Below are 25,944 nucleotides of genomic sequence, written 5' to 3'. Positions count from 1 at the left end.
TGCCCCTGGGGCGGGTGCCCTTAGGAGCCCATGACATAGCTGTTTTTGTTGTTCTTTTGTCGGAGAGGCGTCATACATGCCCAACAAATCTTAATCTTCTTTTTCTGACTGTCTCACTGGCTAGAGGTACCTTAGCTCTTTGCATGAGCTCTTTATTTGTGACGTGGTCACGCCAGGAGATGTACACTGGTGGTTAACTGTTATATGCTTGATAGGCAAAATTTTGATACTGAATTTGAAATGAAAATTAAAGACAATCTAAAGACACTGGAGGAACTCAACAGAGAGCAAGGGCCTATCGATTGCCCAATCACGGCGTCAGAAATAAAGTAGTTCAATAACGGCTCTCAAAAACAAAAAGGCGAGCGGTGAAGACATGGTAATTAACGAAATGCTAAAAGCGGGACACAGCTTACTTTTAAAGCCTCTTGTTGCATTATTCAATCGCACCTGTTTTAGTGGAAAATTCCCCCAAACCTGGTCAAAAAGCTACATAGTGCCCATATTCAAATCAGGGAGAAAAGACGACACTAACAACTACCGCGGGATTTCCATTTCTAGCTGTCTCGGGAAACTGTTTACCTCTGTTCTAAACAAAAGGCTCTCCTCTTTTCTCGAGGAAAACAAAATTCTTAAACCTAATCAAGCGGGGTTCCGGGAGAATTACAGAACGTCAGATAACATATTTGTTCTGAAAACGTTGATTTCCAAATATACACAGTCAAGAAAACAACTATTTGCTTGCTTTGTGGATCTATCCAAGGCATTTGATTCAATTTGGCACGAGGGCCTATTATTCAAACTCATATCAAAAGGCATTTCCGGTAGATTTTTTGATATGCTAACAAGCTAATATAGTCAATTCACAGCGAGTGTGATAACAAATATAGGTTTAAGTGAAAATTTCCAATCAAAAACAATCAAAATAGGAGTGCGGCAAGGTTGTGTTCTAAGTCCTTAACTATTTAACCTATATATCAGTGACTTAGCAGACGAACTGAATACAGGAGATTTTGATGCGCCCTTGCTAAATACATCGGATGTATCAAGTTTATTTTATGCCGACGACCTTGTCCTACTATCAACTAGCCAAAATGGCCTTCAAAATGCAATTGATAAACTAGGTCTCTATTGCAACAAATGGAAATTATCAGTTAACATGAATAAGACAAAAATAATCGTTTTTAACAAAAAGGGTCATATGTTCTCAAATCTCAAATTTCATATACTCAACGAAGACATAGAGATAGTTTCTTCATACTGCTATTTAGGGGTGGTGCTTACAACAGGTTGCAACTTCACAACAGCATTAAAAACACTACAAAAGAAGGCGCTAAGAGCTCAGTTCAGTATTAAAACAACACTAGGAGAAACCAATCCTTCAATTTCAGTATATTATAAATTATTTGATGCCTGCGTTGTCCCAATATTGACTTATGGTACAGAGGTATGGGGCAAAATCGGATTAAATGATAAGTCATCCATTGAACAAGTTCATCTGAAGTTTTGTAAGTAGTTATTAGGCGTAAGAAAAACTCAAGTAATCTTCTTGCAACAAGGGCAGAACTAGGCAGGTATCCTCTGTGGATCGAAGTATATACTAGATTGTATTCATACTACAAAAGATTAGTTAAAGAAGTGCCAAGAAATAGCCTACAATTTGAAGCTTTTCTTGTACAGCAGGACTTACACAGTAGCAACATACCATGCTGGTTTTCCAATGTTAATAAAATCCTGGAGGAGTCTGGTTTTGCCTATCTTTTGATTAACAGTGATCGCAACACATCTTTCGCTCAGTCCGAAGTAAACCAAAGACTGAAAGACAACTTTGTTCAAAATTTTTACTCCGAAATGAATTCTCCCGGCATGAAGGAAAACCAAGGTAATAAGTTAAGAACCTACAGAAAATTCAAGCTTACCTATGAAAGAGAAAAGTACCTAGAGATAACAAATTTTAGCTATCGCAGAGCCATGACTAAATTAAGGATCAGCGATCACCCACTGCAAATTGAAGCTGGCAGATACACCCGAACTCCTCCTGATGATAGAATATGCATGTTTTGTAATAAGAAAGTCAGATATATAGAAAATGAAATGCACTTTGTGCTAGAGTGTTCTCTGTACAATGATATGCGTAATAGCCTTGTTAATGTTAAACGTGTAAAAGAGTAGACTTGTTTAAATATCTGATGACATCAACTAACTTTGACGTATTGGAAGAACTGTGTAAGTTCGTTTACTCATGTTTTAAGAGGAGGGGCGAAGCTTGTAGAAAATAGTTATAATTAGGATATATCATTGTTTATTTGTTGTTATTATTTTTATATCAAACTTAATGCATTTAGCCCCATTGGGGCATGAACATGCATTAAACATCATTGTCATTGTCTATGCTTAACTATGCAATGATTATGAAGTTATATATAGTGGCATCTTTGTTGTCACTGGTCGAGTTTTGATGCAGAGATTAAAACATGGGTTCTACTAGGGGTGGGTACCGGTACAGAAAATTCAGGTCCAGGACCGGTTTAGGTCCAGTGGTTCAGAGGTTCCTGGACCTGAAACTGGTTTTGATTCAGGATGTGAAAACATGTGAATAGACGATACTCATGGTCCATTTTGTTTTGTGGCGTATTTGACTCCCACTGGCGTTCTAAAATCTTGCAAGACTAACTGCATCTGTATGATTGACTGTAAAGCTTTGTAGAAATGACTATAAGCTCACTCTGATCCGATCTTGTTCCTTTCTTCGACCGGTAAGCCCCAAAACGCGTGAATTCCTGATCATATAATCTGTTTATTTTCTAACAGGTCCAGCATCCGGTTCACCGAATTTTTTTCAAGTCCGTTTTTTTTCCTTTCCCACGTTAACTACCTACCTACCTAGTCCCTTGACCTCCTGGTCGTTGGGGGGGGGGAGGGGGGGGCAAGGTAGACATGCAGTTTCAACGTTACAAAATGATAAAACCCACAGAGTTCCGATGTCCATTGTCGTTGATCTCTACTTTAGACAGCTGGAGAACGTGCTTCCACCTTCAGCCAGACTTCTCCTTCAATCTGGTTACCCAAGGTGTTCTTGATGCGGACAGGTATCTACGGTTCAATGATTGGCATATAAACAAGTGAGTGAAGATCACATACCTCCGTGAAATACTTAAAGGGATTTGGGGGGTCTTTATGTTGTTGTTGTTTTCTTCATTATCATCGTTGTTTTTTTTTCATTATTGTCTTCCACTGTCTTCGAAAAAGGAGTCGAACCCAATAAACCAGGATCTAGAGTTAGCTTTTCTTACTTTTAGACTAGAGTAGACACTTGCGATATTGTTTTTACACTGTTTGAATCTCTTATGTTACCTGCAATTAGCCCACGGGCAAGAATTTGCAATAATTCTTCGCTGACTCCCTCCCAAGAAATGAGGTAACCATCAATAGCCTTTTCCGGGTCTTTAACAGAATTTCCCGTCAACTGACAACTTTGGACCCGGGCCAAGCCAACATTCCCATCCTGTCAATCTCAGATTACCCCATCTTTCGCTTCACATCCTGTTACTCTGTAATATTCAGTTGATACACAAACACACACTCACAGAGCTAAGATAACACGTTCATTTCCCACGTTGTTTGTTACGTAGAAGTTTACGATTCTAAGTACGCATGTGCAGCAAAATGCACTGTGGGTAATGCATGCATGTCAAAGGTGAATGCCCCTGATAAACAAAGCATGTCTGAACTATTGCAATAGTTTACACGTTAGATTCCTTCATCTTTGACATATTGTCCACAAAGCATTCTGCTTCACATGCGATCTATAGCTAAGGGAACAACCCGCCGTACGTGCAAATACGTGCTGTCTACTTGCCAAAACGTGGGCAATCGTTTGGGATCCGTAAGTGGTAAGTACCGCCTCTGTACAGACACGCTGTAGAACTTAACGTGCAGGCAAAACGTTGTGTGCCATCGGACCACGGATTCGCCTCCCTACGTGCCAGTACAGGCGACGCCCCTGCCCTACAGCCTAAACGTTTTCAGAAATACGTGGCGGACGTGGCCTCCTCCAAAAAAACGTACGGACAAATTGCACGTACGGCGGTTGTGCCCTTAGCTTTAGACACATGAACGTCAACGTGCGAACATTTTTTTTTGCCCCGTGAAAAACAAAGGTATTGTTTTACGGTATGTGCATGCGCACTAAGGATCTTGGGCCCCTTTCTCACCTCAGTCTTTTCACAGGTCACAAAGCGGAACTTCTGCAGGGCTTTGGCCAGTGCGAACTTGAGCTCCAACATGGCGATGCGCATGCCCAGACAGTTCCTGGGGCCGGCTCCGAAGGGGAGGAAGGCGTACGGGTCACGTGATTCTTTCTCTTTCTTACTGAACCTGTTAACCGATGATTAACACATAGGGTCAAAATCAAATCTAGCACATTATGCTAGACTGATCACGCTTTAGCAATATATACAACACAACCTCGAGCTAGCACGGAAGTTCACCTGATATGGTTAATTGATTTATGGCAAAAATTGAATTGTTCGCCAGTCGCCACATAGGTTTGAATCAAATGTAGCCCATCATCTACACGGGCCAACTCCTCAGTTCTAGGTCCAACGTGCCCCCATGGGAGTTCTACAACAGACACCCTTGAGTAAGATATTATGTTCCTATTCCTCGATATCTGAAGAGGAATAGGAACATTCCTCTCTATAAGATATCGAGTATGAGAACAACACTTCATGTATAAAAAGAACAGGTGAGGACAACACTTCATGTGTGAGGACAACAGGTGAGGGCAACAGGTGAGGACAACATTCGTGTGTGAGAGAACAGATAAGGACAACACTTCGTGTGTGAGGAGAACAGGAGAGGGCAACACTTCATGTGTGAGGAGAACAGGTGAGGACAACACTTCGTGTGTGATGAGAACAGGTGAGGACAACAGGTGAAGACAATACTTCATGTGTGAGGAGAACAGGTGAGGACAACACTTCGTGTGTGAGGAGAACAGGTGAGGGCAACAGGTGAGGACAACACTTCATGTGTGAGGAGAACGGGTGAGGACAACACTTCGTGTGTGAGGAGAATAGGTGAGGACAACACTTCGTGTGCGAGGAGAACAGGTGAGGACAACAGGTGAGGACAACACTTCATGTGTGAGGAGAACAGGTGAGGACAACACTTCGTGTGTGAGGTGAACACGTGGTTCTGATACGATATCGCCTCTATACTTTCTCTTAACCAGACGGAGGGGGACATATCAACAATCTTCACCCATTGCTTTAGTTGAAAAATACCAGATAATTTCTTTAGATCGTATAACGTGTTAGATAGAATAAAGCCTTAGAATTCACTGACCTCTCAGGCTTGAACTTCTCAGGTTCCGGCCAGATGTCAGCGTCATAGTGGATCGCCCACACGGGGAAGGTAACAATGGTACCTTCTGGAATGTGCAAACCGTTCACTTCCGTATCCTCCTTACAAACACGGTCAAACCTAACAACAAAACAGATCCATTAATTCTAATGTCTAAACATTGTGTTCGTTGGACTAATTGACAAAAGATATCAAAACGATTAGGTAGGCTTACGTCACATTTCCAAACCGGGGCCCGGCCGGACTGTTTGCGGCAAGGAAAAACAGAAACGTATGCGTACAAATACGAATACACAAATAATGCCCACGACTTTCCTTTACGTCTTATGTTTATTTGGTGTCTTTTATATCATAATTTTTGTTCCAGAAAGTTAAGAAACATGGCTTAGCGACAACGACAGAAAAAAGTGACCGTAGGTAACATAATCTGTGACGTATTAATGGTTTCCGCCGCATTGGTTGTAACAATGCATATTATGTCGATGATATGAACAGTCCCAGGCAGACAAATAACAACTAACAGGAAAGAAAATGAAGCCCTAATATTACTGATAGCTTAACAGGCGAAAGTATGTACTTGTTTATTGTAACACTGCCACCGACAAATGCAATGTGCAAGGAAGCCAGAGTCTAACATCTGTTCAGGCATGTCGGGGATTCCTCTGCCGGCCACGTCAGCTGTTCTACATTAACTCCATATCTGCTTGGAGATAAGCTAATTACCAAGCCCCTTTGCCATCTGGGCTGTTCCATAATAATAGAAATATAGGGGGATTTCTAAAATTATTGCATCGATGATACAAACAGCTACCGCTAAAAAAACCAACGTGCATCATCACGCAGGTCCGTACAGACGACATGCCAAACAACATGCAAATGCGGCAAAGAGAACATACAGATACAGATGCGAACGCGCGTTACATGGACAAAAACGATAGTCTGTCGCCGGACGTTACCCTCCGGCCACAGAGTAAAAACATGTCGCACCTCTGTGAGGCAGGAAACATCCTCAAAGTCTCGTTGATGCACATCTCCAGGTAGGTCAGCTCGTTGACAGACTCGTAGTCCAGTTTCCCCTGAATTATTAAAACAAAAGTGGTTTTTATTAAGAACCAGTTTAGTGATCTTTACAGAGAACTGACAGAAGACATCAAGGCGTGCAAAAAACTCTACGTTTTTCAAGGAGTCGTGAGATCCATTGACTCTTGTTATTCAAACAATGCACGCTATAATAAAAACACTGATTACATCCATAGTAAACTACAATGGCCAACAGTTAAAGAAAGACTGTACACTGGTACTCTATTTCTGACAAAGTATTAGTAGCAAAGGAAACTAGAGCTATGTACAATAGATTAGAAAACATTAGTAGCACACATATGAGTACAGCCCTCGTCTTGCGACAAGTGGTGGTTTTAGACTACCTAAGCCAACAACTGCAGTAATGACTAGGACCTTCTTGTATAGATGCACCAAGTCCTTTCCTTAACTCACCCGCTTGGCAATAATGGCGTCCACCTCCTGGACGGCTCTGTCCTGTGCCTCCTGGTCCACAGCGAGGTTGTATGCTGTCAGGGTGAGGGTGTTGGCGGTGGTGTCATAACCCGCTACCCAGAACAGCACCGCGTTTCCCTTGATCTCTTTTATGGAAACACCTGCTGTAAAAACCAAACACAAATACAATTCAATTTCAACAACTGGATAAAAATGGAGATTTATTTCCGATCCATCATTTTTCTTCAGCGTCACTGGAAATTAATAATCAACTCTAAAATGTGACACCAAAACAATAAACTCATAATATTCTAAAATTTCGTTTGAGTTTTGAGACATTTTTCACATGAAGCTCATTTCATAGGGTTTGCGTCTTATATATAGATTCCTTGAAAGTGATTCGCAATGGGGGAAATAACCCCAATTATCCAAACGATATCGATGTTAGGAAAATATTTGAACAGAATATGTGCATCTTGGAAGACATGTTTGTATGTTTTCTTCGCGTATTTTCGTATCTGACATATAATGAGTCCTTCTGTCTCTCAAAAACATTGTTCATCAAGCACACTGACCTTGTTTGGCGACCTCCCCAGATGCCTTGTTGTCCAACTCTTCGTTGTGAGCCTTGAGCATCAGTTGAAGGAAGTCCACCGGTTTCTAGAAAATGTTGAAATATATGTTGTAAGAGCCATGAGATACGTAACAGGTCATGATTCCAAGACCTTTCCTGGAACAGAACAGAACCGCATAGAGAATAAACAAATAAACAATGCCTTCGCGCGCATGTGGAGTGAGTGAGTGAGTGAGTGAGTGAGTGAGTGAGTGAGTGAGTGAGTGAGTGAGAGTGAGTGAGTGAGTGAGTGTGAGTGAGTGAGTGAGTTAGGGTGAGTGAATGATTGAGTGAGTGAGTAAGAGTGAGTGAGTGAGTGAATGAATGAGTGAGTGAGTGAGTGTGTGAGTGAGTGAGTGTGAGTGAGTGAGTGAGTGAGTGAGTGAGTGAGAGAGTGAGTGAGTGTAAGTGAGTGAGTGAGTGTGAGTGAGTGAGTGAGTGAGGGTGAATGAGTGAGGGTGAGTGAGTGAGTGAGTGAGTGTGAGTGAGTGAGTGAGTGTGAGTGAGTGAGTGAGTGAGTGAGTGAGTGAGTGTGAGTGAGTGAGTGAGTGAGTGAGCGAGCAAGAGTGAGTGAGTAAGAGTGAGTGAATGAATGAATGAGTGAGTGAGTGAGCGAGCGAGCGAGTGAGTGAGTAAGAGTGAGTGAATGAGTGAGTGAGTAAGAGTGAGTGAATGATTGAGTGAGTGAGTAAGAGTGAGTGAGTGAGTGAATGAATGAATGAGTGAGTGAGTGAGTGAGTGAGTAAGAGTGAGTGAATGAATGAGTGAGTGAGTGAATGAATGAATGAGTGAGTGAGTGAGTAAGAGTGAGTGAATGAATGAGTGAGTGAGTGAGTGAGTGAGTGAGTGAGTAAGAGTGAGTGAATGAATGAGTGAGTGAGTGAATGAGTATAGTTTAGTGGGTTAGGGTTAGTCCGTGGAAATTGAGGTCTTCTAGTAGTTTGTTTGTTTGTCGTGGTGTGTATCAGCAGTTATTTTGATATTGCAGAGTAACAGCAGAATGTTAGGCGGAAACTGCGTCCAAAGTTGGTGACGCCGGCTTGGCCCGGATCTAAAGTCTTACAGGAATGCAGGGAAATGAAAAGACAGCATTATCAAGAATATTATGATACAATTGTACGCTTTACATCCGTGGACAAAATAAAGCGCTCACTCCCAAGCTTTTGATCAGCCCTCTGATTCTATTCAAGTTGGTAAGCGCTTTATTTTGTGCACGGACTTAAAGTGTAAAATTATATTATGATATCGATTACCATTATCCCAGATAAACTTACATTCGAACATTATAAAGAATTGACAATAATGAATAGTACAACACATTCATGAAAGCTGTACCTTACCTCATCTCCTGAGTTTGATTTCCGCATGTCCATCACACTGTCGACAGCCTCACTGAAAAATTTCATAGGCTTCTTGGGGAGGACGGTCATCCCAAACCGCTCCAGGAACTTGCCAAGCTGAGGAAATGCGACTTTAGGAAACAGAGAACAATGATAAGCATGAAACTTTATCTGTGATTGGTAATGAACCTCCGTAAATAGTTTGATCAGGTTGGTAGATCAATTCAAAAAGATCTTCTTTGTTACAGAACCTTTTTTTTGCGTTTCGTCGCCCTCTGGCGACGAAACGCCATGTGTTGGGTTTTGCCTTCAGTGCTTCAATGCATCGATGCATGCATGAATGCCTCAATGGTACTTGGTTCAACACTGTGTCGCACAGCATGAAGACCTTCCATGTTTGTTGTTCAACCATTGCCATATATGGCAAGACCTGCAACATTTCATGTTCAGGCTTTGCCTTATATGGCAAGGGAGCAAGAAAAGCCAGGCAGCCTTGATTTGCACGATACACATGCGACCGCATGCAACTGCTACAACTGTTCGGAAATACCATTGCATTGTGGTTTCGGACTTCAATATCCTGGAAAATGGCCATATAACATCCATTCCACAAGATTGCACAAGAAAAAAAAGATTTTATCAAGAAAGCGACCGAAAATCGACATAAATAATACTATGTAGTGAGGTTAAAGCATAATGTAGAGTCCATTCCAAGACACCATGTGGATGTTTGTTGCCATTGTTTAGAATTGATTTTAAAGTTTTGTAATTATATGTCTAGGACATTTGATACTTTAGAAATATTTTCAACACTGTTTCAACTTTATAAATATTTCCCTAGTCCTGTAAAACTTTGGAAATATTCATGGTGTGGAATTGGGTACTTCTAATGGTTTCTAAATAATGATAACAGCATTCTACCATTATTTACCATTTTCTACCATTTTGTACCATTTTTTGTAAATGGTTCAGTGGGCTGGGAAGATTTCAATTCACACATCCTTGCAAAGTATGGTTGGGTGCCATGCAACAATGGCCCACCACAAAGGATCCACCAGTGCCCAGCAGTGAAATCTAAAAATATACAGATGCAACAATAGGGCTTACTTTTATGGGGACAATAAGCTAATTTTACCATTTGGCAAAGTTTACAAATATTTGTAAATATTTCTAAATGTGAAATAATCACACAGAAGTTTCACAATTATTCTAAATAAAGATATTTTTGTACAGTTACTTTCAAAATGTTTCTAAAATATTCAAAGGAATTCAAAGAGATGAGTATTTTCTTAGTCATTTTTTGAAAAGAATTTAATTATTGTCGCTCAGATATTCTTTTATTCAAAATAATTCAGACTAATTACAAATATCCCCTAAAAACCCTCATGGTGTCTTGGAATGGACTCTACACTCACATACAATACACGCAACAACTTAGCTCGATCGGTAAATTCATAGGCCTTTGGATCCGAAAGTCCCTGGTTCGAAACCGAGCGTGGATTTTTTTTCTTTTTAAATATTGAAGATAATATATAAATATTCTATTTATTTATTGATATTATATTTTTATATATCATTTTTTTAATTTTAGTATTCATTTCATATATGCAAGGCCTTTGTCTTGTGAACAGGACTTCATAGATTCCAAACCCGGCATTCGAATTTTTCTGTTCATGGTAATGGAAAATACCGTGCAGCGGCTCCTATGCGCGGTAAGATGATTCTCGCAAAACACTCGCCACTAAACTACTATTCATGATGTAAACAGAGGCTCTTGATGTTGTTTGCATGAAACTCCATCAAAAACAGCGATCCTTTCTTACAGTAGCAAATGCTCCATTGTTCAGTATCGACTTCATTCAGAAGTTTTCAGACAACACGGATGTGGAAAGTCACACCGCTCGACACAAAAGTATGGAAATTTTCATGAATATTAGTAAAATTATCCAGGAAAACAAGGAAGAAATGTTGTAAATTCGGAAACCAGTATAATAGAGATGGGATAGCTGTTAATTGGTTTGGATATTTGTTTGACATTTGGTAGTCAATTTAGATAGAATCTTGTCGCAGTGCTGATGGTGCTTTTTCAAGTGTACATAAGTACCTGGGTATATTGATAGATTTTTTAATGAACTTATTGTACATTTTGAAATAAAGTTGTAAGCCAAGACCAGCTATTAAACAATACTCCTTTCCAAAATAACAATTTTTCTTATAGACGCAACAGCCCTTGAGTGACTTTTTCTAACAGATTTTACTTCAAGAAAAATACAGTTCACACTCATAAACGTAGACGAAACGTCAGCTTTTTTTAAAAGCACTTGTTTTTTTAATTCTTCCGTAAACGTTTCGACGTTACGATGTCAGAATACAATAGGTTAAGATCGGATTTCACTGTCTAGTTCATATCGCACCGGTAGTATTTGTTACTTTCATTTTGTACTGATGAAGGCGACAGATGGGCGTCGAAACGTTTATGGAAGAATCAAAAGAAGGTTGTGTAACGAAGAAGACTTTGTTGGATTAGTAATGAAAGACAATGCAACAGTATTTAAAGGATCTTGGATAGAAAGTAATGGTTATTCATGCAGATGTGTGGTGGCCTTGTTACGATACGTGTTTTCAACCACCGGCAATCACATCGGTAATTTTGTGTGTTTGGGGTTCGATGCAGACGTTTGACGCATATGTAAATACTTCATGTTTAGGATCGCATCTGTAAGCAGCGACACCTATGCTGCAGTACAATGTGAACCAGTCAGAATTGCCCCGAAGAAGGCGACAGACGGTCTGCAAAACGTTGGTAGAAATAAAATAAGAATTGTGTAAGACCCCGGTCATACTAGGGTTCGCGTATTTAGATATATCCAAATTCGGGGTAAATTCAGATACATTCATTTGCGTTCATACTAGCTATAGGTTTCACCGAGCAGCGAATCCGGATAAATCCACCTCCAGATGCGGATTCGACATGTCCCGATATATCCCGATTCAGATCCGGATTCGGACCGTTCATACCAGGGTTGGCAAATCCCGATTCACCGGGAATTCGAATATATCCGGATATGCGAATTCTAGTATGAACGGGGTGTAAGAATGGTTACTTATTCAGAATTAATATAAAATACCTACACATAATGAAAAAGGCGATGTTAAACAGGCTGATGTCGAAGATCGCCTTAGCATTAGTCACAAACGGGTGATCAGGGTTGTGTAAGGAGTCAATTTCCACTCCAAAAGCTGTGCTGGAGATGACATCCATACTAAAGGCACCGCAAAGTCTGGAGAAAAAAAGGAGTGAAATAAATATTTTCGGCATCGTTGCGGGCTACTTGCCCTGACCAGGTTCACTCTCTCCTTCCAAACATCTCCGTCCCCCATAGCGTTCTCTAAGTTCTCAACCCGCAACCCCACACCACGAGCAAGCTGGTCTATGTCTTAGACTAAATTCAGATTCAGCTTTACTATTCCCTACTTGGCCTGTGAAATTGAAAATGCCACGTGAAATGCAATAACGGATTACATTCCATAAAATTTTCAGTAAAATTGGTTACAGTTCACAAAAATTCATGATCACATTTTTTTAAAGTTTGACACTGGTTAGAATATAACAATGACGGAGAGACAACTTGAGTGCGAAATATAACTTACATCGGCAAGCAATAACGCACGTAGAATTTACAAGAAACATACACTACTGAGTAACTCCATGTAATTCTTTCTGATTCACGATGACCATATGTAAAACTTTTTGATATTTGAGCACGAAATCACAAACATTGATAATTCAAAACCTGCCATGTGAACACGTAGGCAAATTCAAAAATGTTATACAGTAGAAGCCGTTTAATTGCACACCCATTTGCCTGCATATTTTGTGCAAGTATCCGGGTGCTGCAACAATGCAAAGTTATCCATCTGGACCGCACCGGTTTGGGATTTGGGCATCCCGTGCAATTAACAGAAGTGTGCGGTGATACGTTGTGCAATTGGCTTCTACTGTAGTGAAGAGTACAGTCATATAGTCATATATCATATTTTAGTTCACGGCCGTCGAGATATCTGTTTTATGTTAATTACTTACACTCTTAACCCTTAAACAGCCTTTTATAGGGCTGAAACTGTGGCAGGTTAAGGGTTAAGTTTCTACTCACTCTTTCACATCGAATACTTTGCCGTGTTCCGCGTCCTCGGCAAGATTGGACACAAACCCCTCCGCGCACCTCTCAATGTGAACCGTCAGCTGCAAAATGAAAAGAACAAAATCACATGAAGGAAACAAAGATGGGGGATGCAACGAAAGGTAAATATGAATCTATATATGAAAGTCACAGACAGAATCCCATATTTTGTTAAAATTCGGTGGTTAGTAGAAAGAAAATGACTAGGCCAATTGACACTATGTACACTAATTATGTGATACAAAAAAACAACATTTTTGCATTATCAATCAATCAATCAAAGTTCCTTCCCGCGACTGATGGCGCATAGGGCGGCGCCTATCTCCATTTCAGTAGCCCAGTGCCACACAACTTTGTCACTACAGCAGGGGGCTAGTCCACTGGTAATTTTTGCATTAATTGATAAGCTATTTGTGTTGGAATGATGATGTAGTTAGCTAACTTGGGACATTTCGCTGTGGTATATTCATGTACATGACATCTACATCTAAAGATATGATTCATGCACAGCTCCAACGTGTATACAATAGAAGAGAGGGAGTGGCCTCTGCTCAACTGGGCTGGGGTTTCCACTTTTGTGGGCGTGGCTTCTAAACAGCTTCTTTGATTGGCTTTGCGTGACTCTCTGATTGGCTAACGGCTGATTAAGGTGAACTCTCACTGCAATTGCGTCAAGCTTGCATCACTGCGGGGTTCGAAAGAATTTATAGAGATAAAGAACAATTTTCTTACTTTTTGTGTATTTTTTCGTCTTCTAAGTCATACTTTTACGTATCAAGCAATATCCAAAGTGACACAGTGAACGAGTCCCGCATTGACGCAAGCTTGACGCAAGTGCAGTGAGAGTACACCTTTAGGGACCACGGCCAGAAAAGAAGAAAAATTGAGCATGTTAAGCTGAACCTCCCCAAGATGTATAGGCCTTGGGGCAGAAGGCATAGATGATGACAGTATTGCGTGCCTACCTGCTTGAGTTTTCCAGAGCTGAAAGCAGGTGACATCGCAATTCGGAGCCGTTTCCAAGTCTCATCCTTGGAGAAAAAGAGGGCGTGTTTTCCTTCACCTTGGCCTGGCATGTCCTGTGGGACGGGCAAAAAGAAGTTATGACCCAAAATGAACTCATCGGTGGGATCGCATGGCGTCATGGGCAGCGTGTTTGGCTCAGGACGTACAGGTCCCGAGTCAAATCGTGCCGTGGCACTGATCTTGTGCCCTTCGGAAAAGCACGTTACACGACTTTCCTCACTTCACTCAGGTGAAACTGAAAATGAGTACCTAGCTTCGGCAAGGGACGTCCCTCGGATAGGACGTCTAATGTAGGTCCCGTGTTTGGGGAGAGCCACACCTTGCGCACGTTAAAGATCTCACCACACCTTTCGAAAAAGAGTACGGGCATGCCGGTGTGCGATGGTGCAAATCCTTCTGTCTGGAGTTGGTGATTTACTACAAATCCCCCGGATGGAGGCCTAGCGAACCTCCGTCTCTTATTAGCCATATGGTGATTTACATCAATCAACAGGACTCCAAACCAAAAACCAAACCAACTCATTCACACTCAGATAAACGATTCGAATAAAACATTCACACTGCTCTTCAGCAATCCGATTAGTGCGCCCTCAGTCTTATCTGAATAAAACATTAGTTGCGTTTCACAGATGTATCGCTACGTCTTGTGGTAGTTGGCGGTGAGATTCACTTTATTTCTGCACTGGTCGAGGGATTTCTCAACTCCATGCTCCGCCATTCCTTAGGATATATCTTCATATTATAATGTCCCTGTTTTTATGGACCTCCCCGAGCTTTTTCTGCGTCTCCTCCCACCCCCAGATGGAAATAAGCAGCTTCGTTTGTTACGGTGTCCACTTGGCGAATGATGAAGATTTCCCTTCTTTCCGCTTATTGTTGTTGGAAGTAAAATACGGTGGAAAATGCTCGCTGAAAAACGAAGCGATCAGTGACAGTGTGTAGTGTTTCCCGCGCGATGCGAAGTATGACTCCAAGTTCCCGGATGAATGACGTTACACCCCAGAATCCTATCCACTCGCGCGTTCACACTGCCGAATTGCACGAATCGGGACTCCCCTCAGCGCAGTTCTATCCACTTGCCCCAGTTCTATCCACCTCCCCGAGGTGGATCGCGAAGGATTCACTTCGACGAAGTCCAAGTGATTTTGAAGCGTTCACACTGCAGAAACTTATTCGAATCGGGTCGTTTTATTCGGATAACATGTTTTATTCGAATCGTTTTTCTGAGTGTGAATGGGTTATTAGATGATAGATAGGAACACACACACAAATAACAAGACAATAAAACGAACCAAAAACAATAGTCAATACCTCCATATTCACGATGGTAAAACTGGTATTGTGCGCATGACGTCACATTTCCAAACTGGGGACCGACCGGGCTGTTTGTGGAAACGGAAAATAGACATGTACGAGTACACGTAAAAATATACACAAATAAAGCCCACGACTGTTCTCCTTTCGTCCTGTGTGGTTTGGTGTCTTTTATATCATACTCTTCGTTCTCCAAAGCTGCCCGACCGGGCCCCGGTTTGGAAATGTGACGCAGGCCTTAAGCTAAGGGCACAACTCGCCGTACGTGCAAATGCGTGCTGTCTACGTGCCAAAACGTGGGCAATCTTTTGGAATCCGTACGTGGTAAGTATTGCCTCCGTACGAACACGTAGGGAATCCGACGGGTTTTGGAGCACTCAGACACGCCGTAGAACTTTACGTGCAGGCAAAACTGTGTGTGCCGTCGGGCTGCGGATTCGCCCCCAGTACGTGCCAGTACGGGCGACGCGCCTGCCCTGTACAGCCTGGACGTTTTCAGAAATACGAGGCGGACGTGGCCTCCAAAAAAACGTACGGACAAATTGCACGTGCGGCGGGTTGTGCCCTTAGCCTTACCCTGTGGTTGGTGAAAGTGTTGATGCCCTTCACTGTGATGGCCTTCACAATGTCCAGGTCACCGATCATCAGTATGGGCTGCCGTCCCTCGAAAATTCTGCAATATCACAAAATATACGTCATAATGACCTGTAACTCATGTAATTCGTAGCAACATAAACAAACACCAAACATGCAAATTGTTAGGTGTGATGAGACCTTTTGTCACCTCAATTCTTGTCACAACATTTATGGTGTCTATCTTGAAAAATTGTCATCGTAGTTTTTTTTTACCCATCTTGTTGTTTTTTTTTGCCCTATCTCATTATTTTTGCAGTCTGCAGAGGATGTCATCCATAAAATTAACTTGCAGTGGCCTTATGCCGACTACTGGCTGGCACAACAACGAACAGCAGTAGATAGTAAAATACATACCCGTAGATCTTGTTGTACTTTTGGTAGCATTCTTGGTCGAAGATGTTAATCCCCTGGATAAAAAAAAACACATCAAGACAATGAATGCAATAAGGAACAGAAAAGGACACAAATTTCTTTGTTTACAAGTATAACTGTTATTTACCCAGCCAACGTTTTGTTTTGGTGACCGTCTGTCTGGCCAGGGTACTAGCCTCTACCAGGCTCAACAGTTTGCGGCCGAAACTCTTAGGCTAGTTAACTCCTACAAGGCTTTTATTCGTAATATAACTTGGCCAAAGTCCCCTATTCGGCCAGGCGGGAGTCTGGTAGAGACTATTTAGGTACCATCCCCGTAGTAACCGCAGGCTCAAATTCATCGTGGTTAGCAAGCGGAAAGAATGAGCCAGTGGTTACTGCGGAGGATGGTATCCAGGCTTCTCGTGGGGCAATACTCACTTGTTATTCTCCACACTGCAGCTAGGCGTCGCTGCTGCACTGTGAAGAATGCATCTACACCCCTTAGTACCGCATTGAAACGTAGGCTTGGCATGATTAACATTTATTTGGTTGTTCACAAAGAACTTGATTATTACGATGCAATTATTTACGGAAGTGAATACTCAGTCATTTGTTCAACCGTTCTGGCAACCTATGTTATATTTCATATTGAAGGCAGCACTTTTATTCGCACATTCGCATCAGTTTTACGCTTCCAATAAGATGCCATTCATATAATTGAATCAACATGGCCTAACCAATGTAAAACAAACCTTGAGTTGGCCCCTAGTGTGCATGTGGCGATGTGACCTACCTTGTAAACTGACGTCACAATGTCAACGACCTTTGGGAGAATGTTTTTATGGCCAGATGTTTTCCGAATTTCAAACTCGGCACAGAGTCAAACGTATTTTAAACCCTATTCAACACATTTCGAAGTATTTTTCAAAGTAGCGATCACGCACACGTTGCGTTGTCTGCTCATGAGATAGGGTATCATCAAGCTTTTGTCATATGTACTTTTAAAGGTCGTTTTGTTCAATTCCACTCGTGTTTTTTTTTTCCATACGCCATACTAGGAAATCTCTGAAGCATATATGCAAACCCTTTTCCGTTTTTCCGTCACCCTTTTGATTCTTGTACGATCTTAAACCTTCGGAAGATCAACATGTACAAATGTGGCTGAAGCTCGTCAACTGTGTGACAAGGGATGAACTATATGTCATACCCATCCCTTCCACTTCCCACAACTGAAGATCGGATTTAAATGGCTAAAATGTCGTTTTGTTTGACCTACGGTTTGCATCAAAGGCGGAACGGCGATCAGCAGTCTACTGTTGATGATCGATGTGACAGGCAGCGCTGAGGACCTTCTAGGGGGGGCTGCATATGGATCAGGGCGATTCGGCATAAACCTGGTCAACGCTGTCTTGCTCTTTCTAGCTCTTTCTAGCTCGCTCTCTCTCTCTTTCTCTCTCCATCCCTCTCTCACTCGCTATCACACTTTCCCCCTCCCACTCTCTCTCCCTCCCTCGCTCTCTCACACCCACTCACCCACTGTCTTTCCCTCCCCCTCTCCCCTTTCTCTCCCTCTCCCCTCTCTCTCCCTTCTCTCCCCCCCTCTCTCTCTCCCTCTCCCTCTCTCTCCCTCTCTCCCCCCCTCACACTCACTCTCCGTCTCTGTCTCTTACCTACAGTACGTGTAATTTTTAGACTTTTAGGTGATATTTTCAAGTGTCATCGAACTCATTTTCAGACATTATCGTGCGACATGTATTGGTTTATATTTTTGGGAACCACATCAAGAGCTTGAGCATACGAACCTTTCCGTACTCCAGATAGTGTCCAAACAGCGGCACAGGTTTGGGACCAGGGATGCCAAGCTTCTTGAAGGTAGAAAATGGCCATACTAGGTACCTAAGAGTGTCAACGAAGTAACATGAATATGTAGTGTGGATTATTTGTTCATTTGGTACACTGGTAGATCCCCATAATCATCGCAACAGAAATATGCGATCTTCTGGGCAGTATTCCCTGGCACAGTGACGCACGAGTTATTTGCATTACAGATATATAAATACAAATGAATAAAAAGATGATGATGATGTGATACTCCGGGCACTAGCTACTCTCCAATCAGAGGTTAGGCTCCGAATATTGTTTTTTTTTTACGTTTTTTAGTCGTTTTTATCGGGCTTTCTATTTTGTATTGTCAAAACCTAACTTTGGCTGGTTGACTTCAAGAAACATGACCAAATAGAAAGCCCGATAAAAACGACTAACAAACGTAAAAAGCGTTTGAAAAAAAACCCAGCGTCTAATCTCTGCTTGGAAAGTAGGAACTAGCTACGATTCAGCAAATCCCTTATGGATAGATGGATAAATAGAAAGAAAGAATAAGTTAAATCACACTCACAAACCAAGCAAACTAAACATGTACTAAACCCTTTTTAAGTTTTAAGTTACATTTGTACCTTCAAACGATTTTTCACGGTTTTTGAAGCATATAGATACGTATTAAAAAGAGGACTCGGCACCAAATTGAGGAAGACAAGTCATAACTGCAAGAGGGCCTGCAATCCCCTTTCCGTACCTTCTCGTAGGCAGCCTACTTTTATTTTTCCGTACATTGTAAGGAAAGCCGCCTTATTTACGTTATTCGTAGCACATCAAACTGTACCTTCCTTGTTTCTAGCATGATACGTATGTATGATCTATATGGGGTTCTTCCTGATTCAGAGTAAAGCGGTGTGCGGACACACACATACCCTTGCAGACCCCCTGCAACTCAAAGAACTAGGAACAAATGCCACAATTGGCCCCTGCCCAAGACCAGGGCCAGTACCGTGTGCATATGTAGTTACAGTGTATTTTTATGTCATCAACTATGTTTATGCAACCAACATATGTATAACGTTACAAGGAAATTCTCAATAACGCTTAGCGATTCTGAATAACAAGTAACGTAACGACGTTGGACTAAAGCAACGTAAAGCAAACACGATTTCACCAATATTTTACCGACAACGCCTAACACTGAATCATAGAAGTACGTCGACGATTAACGCTGAATTCTAGAATAGCTCTCTACGCTTTACAGAAAAAGGCATGCGAGCCATTATGAAAGCGTAAAGAAGCTACTTACATGTAGAGGAATAGCGCACACAGTCCTACCAGTACCCATGTAGGGGAGAAAGGTAACAATTCCAGCATGTCGGTGACTGAGTGAGTGTTTCCGTCAGCCGAACAGACCAGTCTCTGACTGTCCAGTATGGGTCGGTCCCAGCCTCCTCAGCCAGCCTACCGGTCGTTGACCTTCTAACGGGTCAACGACCGGTAGGATGAATTTCCCCCTCCCTTCAGGCCTTGTCTATTCGATTGTATGGAAAAAACCAATACGCGCATCAATTTTCGTTTGTTAAAAAAAGTTTTCAACCAAACTGTAGATCGTGCAAAACAGATGCAAAAATGATTTTTTTTTAAAATAATGAATTGCAGGAACAAAAAAGGTCGAAGGATGCCAAAGTACGTTCCAAAGTCAAACAAGAGGATGTGAAAGAACCGAAAATTAAGAATATACTGTAGTGTTAAGTGTTTACATACTCTGTTCTGTTAATCTGTGAGTTTAGAAGAAACGGTTCAAACTTCAAATCCTGACCACATAGATGCCTTGAGACGGAGAGAGTGCTTTATTGCACGACAATTTTCCACAATAAATAAAGGTAATGTCATAATGAAGGCAAAACTCTTTTGCTAATTTTTCAGTCACACACGCGCCTGAGTTTTGAGATTCACAAAGGATGTTATCCATATAATCAAATCAATATGGCCAGCGTTTGCATGGTAAGTCAACGTCAGATAGACTGAATCCCCCTTACATTTTACATGAACACGTAAACTCGCACAGTGTTTGCGCGGTAAATTTGGAAGGTCAACGACCGGCAGGTTGAATTTCTTCCCCATCCTCCCAACAGGGACCGTTAACTTCCACCAGTAAGGCCACATCAAGAAAATCTTATGGATTGCATCCTCTGTACACTTCACATTTATCGAGAGAAAAAACAAGACATTTTTAAAGGTTATCTAGGTAAACAATTTCAAATACAATTCAATCTCTACAACCTGGTAAAAAAAAAACGTAAATTCACTTCCGGACGTTTCGAGTGACAGCCATTGCTTTTGTTATCAGCGTCACTAGAATGAACTGGCAGAACAATTCAACACAACTACAGCTAATTAAGAAAAACTGCAGTTGAACATGTCAATTCACTAAATCCTTATAATCGTATGCAAATGTCACTCAAATGTAAACCATATAGACTTTACGAAAGTCGCTGTACTTTTGTCGTGTCAATAAAGATTTCTATTTGCATAGTTCCCTATGGTGAAACAAGATTAGCAAAAAAATGATTTCAAAATAGACACCATAGATTTGCAACAAGAACTGACGCAGCAAAATATGGTTTCACAGCCGACAAGTCATTTATTTCTGTACATGTATTCAGCAGGTGAACAAAGTGACACTAGTGTGGTAACGTTAGTATTATTGACCAAGGTGATGGTTATGGCTTCCAGATTGGTGCCACCATATATTACCGAAGTCATTTCATGGTCACTTTTACAACTTCAGTCATGGCTACCTCACAAGTTTCACTTCTACAAGTGCAATCAAGGTTACCACATGATATATTTTCCCATTTTGGCACTACTAGTATCTTGTAATGTTCACCATCGACAGAGGGGGGAACGTTACCCAACTATAATTTTTTTTTTCCTTTATCAAATCATTATTCTTTTAGTTTAGAATTGGCATAGTTTGGTATATTTACCTCTATAAAATGTCATTGAGGTCATGGCAACTTATTTGTCCCTATTTGGCCAATTTTTTTCTCTTTTGTCATTTAGCTGACACGTAGATTGCTTGGCGACTAGGCCGCCCTTCGCGTGGGTGCAATTGTGAACCTTGTAAAATTATAACTGGTTGCTAGGTGGCGCTTCTGTACCGTCTCTTGTCCACTGGCCGGCCTTCGCAGGTATGCATGCAACTATGAACCTTGTACTGTTATAGTCGGATGCTAGGTGGTGCTTCTGTACCGTCTCTAATCCGTCGGTCGCCCTTACTTCACCAGTGAGCCACCATGAAACAAAAGGTTATCTAAAGAAGTCTGCAGACTCCTCATATCCTGAACATTGTTGTAATAGAAGGCACCAAACTTTGAGTAAGATGTGCAAAGGACAACGTTACAGGTAAAGTTGAATGCAACTGTTAGATGTGACGGGTCCTACGTATATCCAGCAGTTTGATATGTTAGCTGACTAAACGCGGTAATACAAGTACTACAAGCAGATTTGGCATCTATTTGGCATAATATATACAGATCCTAGATTAAGAATGAAAAGCTAGAAAGCAGTCACTTAAAGAATATATAGATACAAATACGTGCATGTAGTTGCAAACTTTCTGAGCACTACATGAAGGAAGTTTTATGAAATCTCCTTGCGGTATGATCTTACAACATGGATACAGCGTTTTCTCGCTTTTTTGTTTTCATGGTGGAAAAGAAGGAACAGATAGAAGGTTTTTTGAGCGAAGGTTTGTCTGGACGAATTTGTCCGTATAACGTAATGACAGCTGTAGAAACAGAAGACAAAGGATCGTCATCTCAGACAAGATAAAGATACCTATAATCATATCTAATTGTGTACGGATGCTTTGGACCAAAGGAAGGGCCGGGTATCGTCGTGTTGTACTTTAAATGTTTGCAGAAACACGTATCTGTACACGAATTATCCGATGACAGTGATAAGGAGGCAGGTGTGCATTCAAGAGTATGTAGCCCCTGTTTGTTTAGGAATGTCTTCTTTGAACTGAGAACGAAACAAGGTGCAAGAAAATAAAAACCCATCTTATTAACCGTTTTCATGTGTATGATACACTTATTGTCTTGCTATATGCTAAATTTGTGCTGTAATTGTTAACAACCACCAATATGTCTTTGTTATTTGTTCGTAAAGAGGTTTTTACATAGACTCTACCAGGCTTCGTGGATCGGTGGTCTAATTGTAGAAATTGGACAAATAGAATCTATAGTACGCTAGGGGAGTTAGCCGGCCAGAAGAGTACGTTTCCTCACCACTTCGTGGTGAGGATAATGATTCTACCGATCCACGGAGCCTGGTAGAGGCTAGTTTTTACACACACAAAGAGGTTTTTAATATTTTTAACCTTTGTATCTATGGACATTTTTATAACGTTACATGTTGTGTGTTGTGGTAAAATTGCTTTGGTGCAAGTCGGCCCTGGAGCCGAGGAGCTGGCCTGTGTAGGCCCCGAAAACCTCACGAAGTTGTAAACTTTCCTTAGAGGCATATTAGACCAAGAGCCTAGGGGTTGTAGAGTTTCCTTGGGGGCATGTTGACTCTAGAGCCGATGAGTTGGCCTGTGTGGGCCCTGGAAACAGTCTGGCATCTACGCTAAACTCTGGGGCTGTGGTAAAATTTCCTTGGGGAAAGGTTGGCCCTGGAGCCGAAGAGCTGGCTTGTGTGGGCCCTGGAAACAGTCTGGCATCCAGGCTACTGAGGATTGTCTCCGGGCAAAATTTGTTAGGGGCATGTTGGCCCTATAAGAAAGCCGAAGAGCTGGCCTGTGCGGGCCCTAGACACAGTCTGGCATCCAGGCTACGGGTCTACTGAATGACCTTTTAAACGCTGTAATCAAGGTGAGTGGACAAATATTGGCATTTCCGCCCCCCCCCCCCCCCCCATGTGGCAAACATGCCCCGCCCCTACACGCGTCCGAGAGAAACAACGCTCCTGATTGGTCGTGGTCACCGACCAATTAGAATCCACGGGGTATATTTAAAGGAGGGAGTGAAGCTCGGACTCCGGGCAGTTCAAAGTAGGGGCTGAACAGAGCGGACAACTGCAAAACAATGGACGGGTTCGGTTGTGTTGCCAGTGATGTGGACTTTGCAAGGATGCTGGAAGACATATTGTCTTCTTCACCTCCATCACCTAGTGGTGATTTTCTGGACGAATTTATGGACGATGTGAGCGAAACGAGTTTCGAGTCCGGATCCGACGGCGTGGCGAGTTTCGGCTCTAGCTCTGACGGCGTAGCATCACCGGTAAGCGACGCAGAGACGTCACCTCCAAGGAAGAAGAAGACAGCGACGCAGAGAAAGAAGCAACGTCTGGCCGCCAACGTGCGTGAGCGTCGACGCATGGAGTCTATCAACGGCGCCTTCGACGTGTTGCGGAAACGCGTGCCAACGTTAGCGTACGAGAGGCGTATCTCCAAGGCAGACACCTTGCATCTTGCTATCGGGTACATTCGCTTTCTGACGGACTTAGTCAAATCTGACACTCAAGGAGAGGGAGCAGTCGCGCACAGCCGACTCAAGAAGCCACCAAAAATCATCATAAGTCACAAAGGAACAGGTACGTTACAAGACAAACTTCACAAATAGTTTTCAATTATCAGCTTGTTGACTGCTTAATTTTGCCTTTGTACTTTATATTATAGCGACAACATTTGGAGAGATTTTCCACCATTTATCTATATTTAAATGTCTATCTGTTATGTGTGGACTGAAATAATGATTCATGACTTTTTTCTCTCTTTGTTTTCCTTCTGAAGGGAGCATGTCGCCCACTGATATGGAGTACGGAGTACCGCCGCTAGAGGGACACTCCCTATCATGGACGGACGAAAGGAAAACACCCAACACAGGGCAGACACTAGTGGCCAAAATCTGGACCCCTTTAGACCCCAGGACTGAATGCACCCAGAAAAGTAACAGTTTGAGGTTGGCACAAGTTGTTCCGGCGTAGTGAAAGTACTTCAAAACAAAGACATTATATGTAAACAGTATTATATATACATATAGGCCAGGCGCCTTTATTTTGTAAATGTTGATATATCAGAACGTGTATATTGTTCGCTATCTTTGAATACCATTGCACAGAAGCTTTTGGTCTTATTACGTCAAAACTCGTTGTATATTTCTACAATGACGAATAGGCGAGCAGTATTGAAACCGCACTACACATGAAAAAAGCATTATGATTCGCCTGCATTGAGTATGTATTTATGCTGTGCAGTTAATGTATTTTGCCGTATCTCGATTGTTATATTTCTTGTATATTTCGCTAGGAAGTTGGACGTGATACAAACTGTTCTGCCGGGTCATTTTGTCAGTCGATGGAACAATTTTATACGATCAATGTGACGCTATTGTGTATTATGGTGTATATAAAATGGTTGAACGGAAATACCTTTGTTGCGAGCTTTATTGCCCCTTACACGGGTAGATTACAATAGTCTCTCACGTGCAAATATCCGGACAAAAAAAGTAATAAACCGAGTTTTCCCCACATACAATACTTTAAGCCCTGTGTTGGGATACCGCTGTTTTTCAAAGAAATGCTCTTATTCAATTCAGCCCTGGTAGGGTATTATCAATCAGTCTAAATCACCTCTGGTTCCACCTGGCCTGTGCGCAAATTTACCCTCCCCGCAATTCCTCCTGTATCAATGTTGACTTTAGGCGCAGTTTGGTGCCAACACTACAAACACACGAGTAGGGGCGTTCTTCAGGAAGCAGCAGGACAGAGTTATCGTGTTTTGTGGCACTTGAAAAGCTCTTCAGGATACACTTAATGTTGTCGGAGTGAGAGCTAGAGGAAACGGCCCCCCTCCCCGGCACCATTCTTACCCCTCGTTTGAATTTTGCTGGGTATGCCATGAACTAGTAGAATTTTGGTTGATGTAGTCCGCTTACAATGGTAAATTCCCCGCCAACAAGTCTTTAAATGGTAAAGGCCTCCATTGCAATATAGTTGGCCAAGTAGCTGCCGAAGAAAGCGGAGTAAAAGGATGTCCTTGTAGTTCAATTGGTAGCGGTTTCACAGTTGAGCTACTGACCCCAATTACCTGGCAATGTCAATCCACATTTCCAAACCGTGGACCCGGCCGGGTTGTTTTCGGGAAAGCAATGTATGACATACGTAAATGATAACAAAACACACAGGATACAAACAAAAGTAGTTATCAGCATAAGTTATGTATATTCCTTTGAAAACACCTTTATTTTTTGTTTCCGCAAATATCCCAGTCGGGCCCCGATCTAGATATTAATAGGTAAATCCTTCTTACATAATGGTAACGTCCACGACCAGGACTTGGCTGAATTTTCCACACAAAAAAAGAAAATAAGAACAACAAGGAAAAGGGTATTTCCATTCGTCACATCTTCCAAAAAGTTCGCATGTAGCGCAAACCTTCACACAACCTGTATAATCAATAAATCAATATAAAAGAAAGACCTGTATTTTACATTTATGCGTTTACAATAGAATACTGTGACATAGAACTGCGTTATCTTACATCTAAATTAACTAATGTACTGTGTAGGTTCAACTTCTTTTCGCTTGTTATGTTATGGAAACGCGGTGAGAAGAATTATGATTCTATAGTTGGCAAACATTACAACACACGACGCCATAAATGCGGAAAACGAACTTTAAAATGTCAACGTATATTTGATAACTTTCTTGATCAAATGATATAATCTTCTGGAAGGGGGTCTGAAAGAGAATTTCTAACTTTAATTCGGCGTGGAACCAAGAAAACGTGCTA

General features: G+C 41.8%; 2 protein-coding genes across 2 annotated transcripts; one reads left to right on the top strand and one right to left on the bottom strand.

The window, feature by feature from the left end:
* Positions 1 to 2,926: 2,926 nt before the first annotated feature.
* LOC118424459 (cytochrome P450 3A24-like) lies at positions 2,927 to 19,586 on the bottom strand. The gene is made up of 14 exons (XM_035833029.1): positions 19,450 to 19,586; positions 18,128 to 18,221; positions 16,326 to 16,378; positions 15,912 to 16,008; positions 13,961 to 14,074; positions 12,969 to 13,057; positions 11,947 to 12,095; positions 8,815 to 8,945; positions 7,437 to 7,521; positions 6,862 to 7,025; positions 6,355 to 6,443; positions 5,350 to 5,487; positions 4,215 to 4,377; positions 2,927 to 3,093 (listed from the first exon to the last, which is right to left on the bottom strand). Exons 1-14 carry the CDS (start codon positions 19,515 to 19,517, stop codon positions 3,007 to 3,009), a joined length of 1,521 nt encoding a protein of 506 aa, XP_035688922.1. The 5' UTR covers positions 19,518 to 19,586; the 3' UTR covers positions 2,927 to 3,006.
* Positions 19,587 to 23,212: 3,626 nt separating this feature from the next.
* On the top strand, positions 23,213 to 24,714 carry LOC118424471 (pancreas transcription factor 1 subunit alpha-like). Its single transcript, XM_035833040.1, has 2 exons — positions 23,213 to 23,744; positions 23,944 to 24,714. Exons 1-2 carry the CDS (start codon positions 23,237 to 23,239, stop codon positions 24,135 to 24,137), a joined length of 702 nt encoding a protein of 233 aa, XP_035688933.1. The 5' UTR covers positions 23,213 to 23,236; the 3' UTR covers positions 24,138 to 24,714.
* The last annotated feature ends 1,230 nt before the right edge of the window (positions 24,715 to 25,944 follow it).

Source organism: Branchiostoma floridae, chromosome 10 (assembly GCF_000003815.2).
Source record: "Branchiostoma floridae strain S238N-H82 chromosome 10, Bfl_VNyyK, whole genome shotgun sequence".
Taxonomy (NCBI): domain Eukaryota; kingdom Metazoa; phylum Chordata; class Leptocardii; order Amphioxiformes; family Branchiostomatidae; genus Branchiostoma; species Branchiostoma floridae.
The sequence above is the reverse complement of the archived record's forward strand: the minus strand, read 5'-3'. Positions and strand labels throughout refer to the sequence as shown.

Bases quoted from the DNA above. Each gene is read 5' to 3' on its own strand.
- LOC118424459 (XM_035833029.1), bottom strand. From the start codon at position 19,517: ATGCTGGAATTGTTACCTTTCTCCCCTACATGGGTACTGGTAGGACTG. The intron at 18,222-19,449 runs GTAAGTAGCTTC...TGACACTCTTAG, and splicing joins TGTGCGCTATTCCTCTACAT to GTACCTAGTATGGCCATTTT. The intron at 8,946-11,946 runs GTAGGTATTTTA...TGTTTCCTAAAG, and splicing joins CATCGCCTTTTTCATTATGT to TCGCATTTCCTCAGCTTGGC.
- LOC118424471 (XM_035833040.1), top strand. From the start codon at position 23,237: ATGGACGGGTTCGGTTGTGTTGCCAGTGATGTGGACTTTGCAAGGATG. The intron at 23,745-23,943 runs GTACGTTACAAG...TTCCTTCTGAAG, and splicing joins CATAAGTCACAAAGGAACAG to GGAGCATGTCGCCCACTGAT.